This window comes from Citrus clementina, unplaced genomic scaffold (assembly GCF_000493195.1).
Source record: "Citrus clementina cultivar Clemenules unplaced genomic scaffold, Citrus_clementina_v1.0 scaffold_9, whole genome shotgun sequence".
Lineage (NCBI taxonomy): Eukaryota > Viridiplantae > Streptophyta > Magnoliopsida > Sapindales > Rutaceae > Citrus > Citrus x clementina.
In genome coordinates, this window is record NW_006261964.1 from 3,601,265 (window position 1) to 3,605,935 (window position 4,671).

Below are 4,671 nucleotides of genomic sequence, written 5' to 3' on the forward strand. Positions count from 1 at the left end.
GAAGAATATGGATATGAAGATATGATTATATATGAAAGTGGCGGGAGCGGAAGAGGGGTAAAGTGGGAATTTAGAAAGAAATCGGTTATTTAGTTATTTAATTGGTTGGTTAATTAGTTCGCCCCAAAAGCTAAATTTACACGACTGTCCCTCCTTTAGCAGTACAATGATAGAATTTTATTCCAGTGAACAGATCCAAATAAGGAATTTTCTCAAACTTTTAATCGCATTACAATGAAACAAGAGTGGTTTGCACAAAATTTTCCAATATTAAAACTTCATTAAACACAATTTGCTTATGCTGAGGGCACAATATGACAATTTTGACTGGTAAATTGCAGGAAGTAATTGCCGTGCTTCCGCTTAATGTTAATTGCATAGTGGCAAAGTATTAGGTGAATAAACCCACTTTTATTTGGCGTCCAATATTTTATTAATCACATGTCTATTAATATTTGATCCTAATAATTTCTTTACACAACAATTGTGAATTAAAAGCAATACCCCATTTAATGCTAAACACACTCTCAATTTCAGTTGATAATAACAAATATTACTGTTAATAAAGACTTTCAATAGCTAAATGTTAGAAGTACATTGGGTGGAACTCACTCGAAAAAACTAATTTATAAATTCAGGATGCATTGTAGAGCACAACTATTATCCGTGGGATCCTGACACTAAATGTTTAATTTATGAAGTCACGTTTGGTTGCTTATTTCAGTGTTGTTGAAGATGAAGACATATTTGGGGTAGATTGAAAGCTTGCCAGTGATTTCAAAATGCTTCAATGTGTGATAAGTGAAAGAGACATTTAAAGACCATTGTTTAAATATATATTTAGATTTCTTTAATTAAGTAGAAGGCTATATAAATGCAGTAACTCAAAATTACAAATATAATATTAAAAGTAAACATAATATAGATTTACAAAATAATTGGATGATATTAGTTTGACTGTGTGGGCTAACAAATTTTTGAAGAGTTGTCGTCTTAGAGCCAAGAGCTAACAGGTCACAGCCTCAGCGACTTGTCGGTTAACTGTTAATATCTGGAACGCCTTTTCATTTCTTTTTTGGAAAATGAATAGAGTTGTCGTCTAATATCTGCTACCAAAGCCTCCCACATCCTACAATATATACAAGAACTGGAACTGATTTTTATTCCCCTGCCTATATTACCATCATCTCGTCACATTTAACCCTTTACAGTAATGAATCAATGAGTCCATCTCACACATAGAGGAAAAATGAAACAATTTCCAACCAAATTTGTCAAAGGTAATTTTGTCATCTTTAAGGAAATGCTAATGTTTATCAATGTCTAGGTAGTATATATTTCATTACGGTCACAGTATTATCATCAGTAAGAAGCCACAAAAATGAGCTCTTTCCGTGATGATCAGCACCCAGGGAACTCTTCAGATGATCTAGGGCCTCTTTACATAAATGCCAAAAATATTTGCTGCATCTGCGAAGGAAAAACAGAATCTTTGGCTGTAACCACATTGTATTGCAGGTGGAAATGACAAATTTTGATTACATATAAAGATATGAAAAGAAATACTAAAAATAAAATGGTGCAACTGCAGCCCAACCGAATGTACCTCAAGTGCATGACTGTACCTGAAGATAATATAATGCTGTCCATCACTAGAAAAGCAAACCTAGAAAATTGAAGATCATTTAGTACCATGACATACAGAAGGATCATTTTGTACCATGACATATGGATCTTGGTGTGTGTGTGTATTTATAAACAGATTCGGTGTAAGATATCCTTGAACGCAGAACGCGAGTATGCAACTCAAATATTCAAAGCAAGAGTTTAATCAAAATTACCACTGAAATAAGAAAATTCAAAGCTCTTAGCAACTTCTTTCCGAAATTGCCTCTGGTATTCTTCAATCTCTCTTGCCAATTCCACCCAGCCATCATCAGCATTTTCATCTTCCTTCAAATTTGGATAGATACTTCGGAAATTTGGGTAGATACTTCGGACAGGAACACCAGCAGCTTCGGTTGGGACAGGAGCACCAGCAGCTTCGGTTTGGACAGGAACGTCAGCATTTTCGGTTTGGATAGGAGCACCAGCAGCTTCGGTTTGGACAGGAGCACCAGCAGCTTCGGTTTGGACAGGAACATCAGCAGCTTCGGTTGTAAATCCAGTCCTAAGCTCAAACTGCATCTGTTTCTCCAGATGTTCTCTAAGCAATTTCTCTCCCATTGCAATTGATTCATAAGCATTTTCATCAACTTTGGGATTTGGATTGTCACTGAGGACAGGTGAAAAAACATGAAAATCAATTTATGGTGCTAGAAACAAAAAGCAATTACATTTTATAGCCACCTAAAGTTTTAAGAACGTGCATTTTAGCAATCTTCAAGAGAGGAGGTTCGTATATGATCAGCATAGCAAATATCGCAGATACTTACTCTTGCTCTGCTTCCTTTTTAGGACTCTGCAAGTGCTTATCACTAGCATTTCCCTGAAAGTGTTACTCAAAAATCAGCTTATTTCAAAGATGTGTACAACATTCATTTATACTGACAGAATAATCAGAAAAAGATGCACCAATCAAACCTTAGATTCCTCAGCTTTTCTGAAATTTTTCTTTTTCTTCTCATTCTTCTTATTTTCCTGTTTCAGTTTCACATTATCAGCACCTTTTTTGATATCCTTCTTCTTATCATCATGTTCAAGTTCTGCTAAAACTCTTTCTATTCTAGCTTCATCATCCTTCTGAAACAGATTTCCCAAGTGTGTCTGGAAACAAGAAATTTAGTTCAAAAACATCAAATGTCAAATAACTATGTTAAGAGATAAAAGGACAAGACATTACCTGCAAGAATGACTTCAGCAATGGCACAATGATTGACCGGTAATCATATAAAGATAACTTGTCAATTGTCAGATAGAACATAAGTATAACATGTGTACGCCTCCAGATTGCTGCATCGACCAAAGCCATCTGCAGGAATGAACAGGGTTAGATCAAAAGCGAAGAAATATTTCATACTATATTATTGGGAGTCAATTGACTAAAAAATTTCATGTTTTTTAGTAGTTTATGCTTGTGTTATCCTTTGGAACAGCACCACTCTACTTAAGATTTTACTCTGCATGAAGTTGAAATCAAAAAGTTGAAATGAGTTGAGACAGATATTACACTCACATTTCTAAGGATCTGCATTTTCAGCTTCCGTAATGGTAATTTTATACAATTGTCCGTGTGTTTGAAGACATGCTCTTGCCGTTGCTTCCTAGTCGTAATTTCTTCAAAAAAATTGTTCTCTAATGCCTCCACTGCCTTCATCTTGCTAGAAAGCTCGGAGATTCTGCTTTGGGCTGGTGCTAAATGTGAACACTCCTCCAAGAATATCCCAAAAATATCCTTCGCTTTTCCTCTTCGAGAGTCTCTTAGTCTTTTCCATAACCTTGAATATGCCCCAATATTAGGGCACAAATGTAACCAAGACACTACTTCATTACCATCAGGAAGTACAGCAGATTCATCAGCTACATTGGCACCATTAAGCTCTCCCCACAGTAATCGCTCATCCAAAAGGAGACACGAAAAGTCTCCATTAAAAACAAGCCTTTCTTTGTTATCAAGCCCAAGGTAGCGGTTATCAATGAAGATATCCATCCTAGAACTTTGATCTAAACCACAATTATGAACCAGGATCAGGTCGTTCACAAAGACAAGGAGTTCTTTCATCTGTGAAGCTCCCAGAAAGCATATAACATTGATTTTCTGGCTATCACACTTAAACTGTGATGATGGAGTTATAGACTCAAACTTACAAATTGCATATCGTATTGTCCAGTAAACAACTTGTCTTCCCATGTCTTCTCCTTTCAGCAGAAGCAAGAGAAATGTGAATTGAATCTTCTGAAGAATCTTTGCACGCCGATCCAAACTGTCACGTCTCTGATCGGATTCAACACCATCTCTACCCTTGACATAAGCTTTATGCATGTCTAAGCCCTTATCTGATTTCATCTTATTGCCAATACACTCTATTGCCTTATCGGTATTCACCGGCTTCCAAACTCCATTCATAATCATCTCAATCCACTCACTTGCAGCATCTGCCTTCTTAATTGATTGCACTGTTTGCACAATTATATCATGATCCTTCCAGTGCGACCTCCTAAAATGGTTCCTGTATGACTGGTGATTACAAAACTTCTCTAAACAAATAAAGCACTCCGACAACTTCCAAGTTTTGTGTTCCTTAGCGAAACATAAAGCTTCCGAAAGGATTTCCACCACATTCTTTAATGACTTCACATGCCTCTCAACTTCTTTTATATTAACTTTCAGGAAATCCCTTTTTGCCTCAGGAGTCAATGTACTCCTCCAAAAGCGATCATATTTCACCACCTTTTTGTCATCTTCATAAGACTTCTTGTTATTGTAATAAGTCATTTGTTGCTCCAAATCCCTGATAATTGCTGCTATCTGCTTCTCTCTCGTTGCTAGACCCATGGCATCCTCCTTTATCATGTTGTCTCCTTTTGCTTCCCCCTCTGCCTTCATGGCAGTCAATTTATGATGCTTTTGAGTCCAAAGATCCACTATATAGTTAAGAATTTGTTCCTTCATGGTCTCAATTCTTGACTCTTTATTCAACATCCCCACTTTTTCCCTCCCCGACACCACTG

At 36.5% G+C, this 4,671-nt stretch overlaps 1 protein-coding gene across 1 annotated transcript in view; it reads right to left on the minus strand.

Moving 5' to 3' along the window:
* Window positions 1-1,827: 1,827 nt before the first annotated feature.
* LOC112096725 overlaps window positions 1,828-4,671 on the minus strand; it is a 3,403-nt gene continuing 559 nt past the window's right edge. Inside the window, exons 2-6 of the mRNA XM_024180201.1 lie at window positions 3,176-4,668; window positions 2,843-2,971; window positions 2,584-2,766; window positions 2,436-2,488; window positions 1,828-2,275 (exon numbers count right to left, since the gene is read on the minus strand). Coding sequence (XP_024035969.1) covers window positions 1,828-2,275; window positions 2,436-2,488; window positions 2,584-2,766; window positions 2,843-2,971; window positions 3,176-4,668 — 2,306 coding nt within the window. The remainder of the gene's footprint in view (window positions 2,276-2,435; window positions 2,489-2,583; window positions 2,767-2,842; window positions 2,972-3,175; window positions 4,669-4,671) is intronic.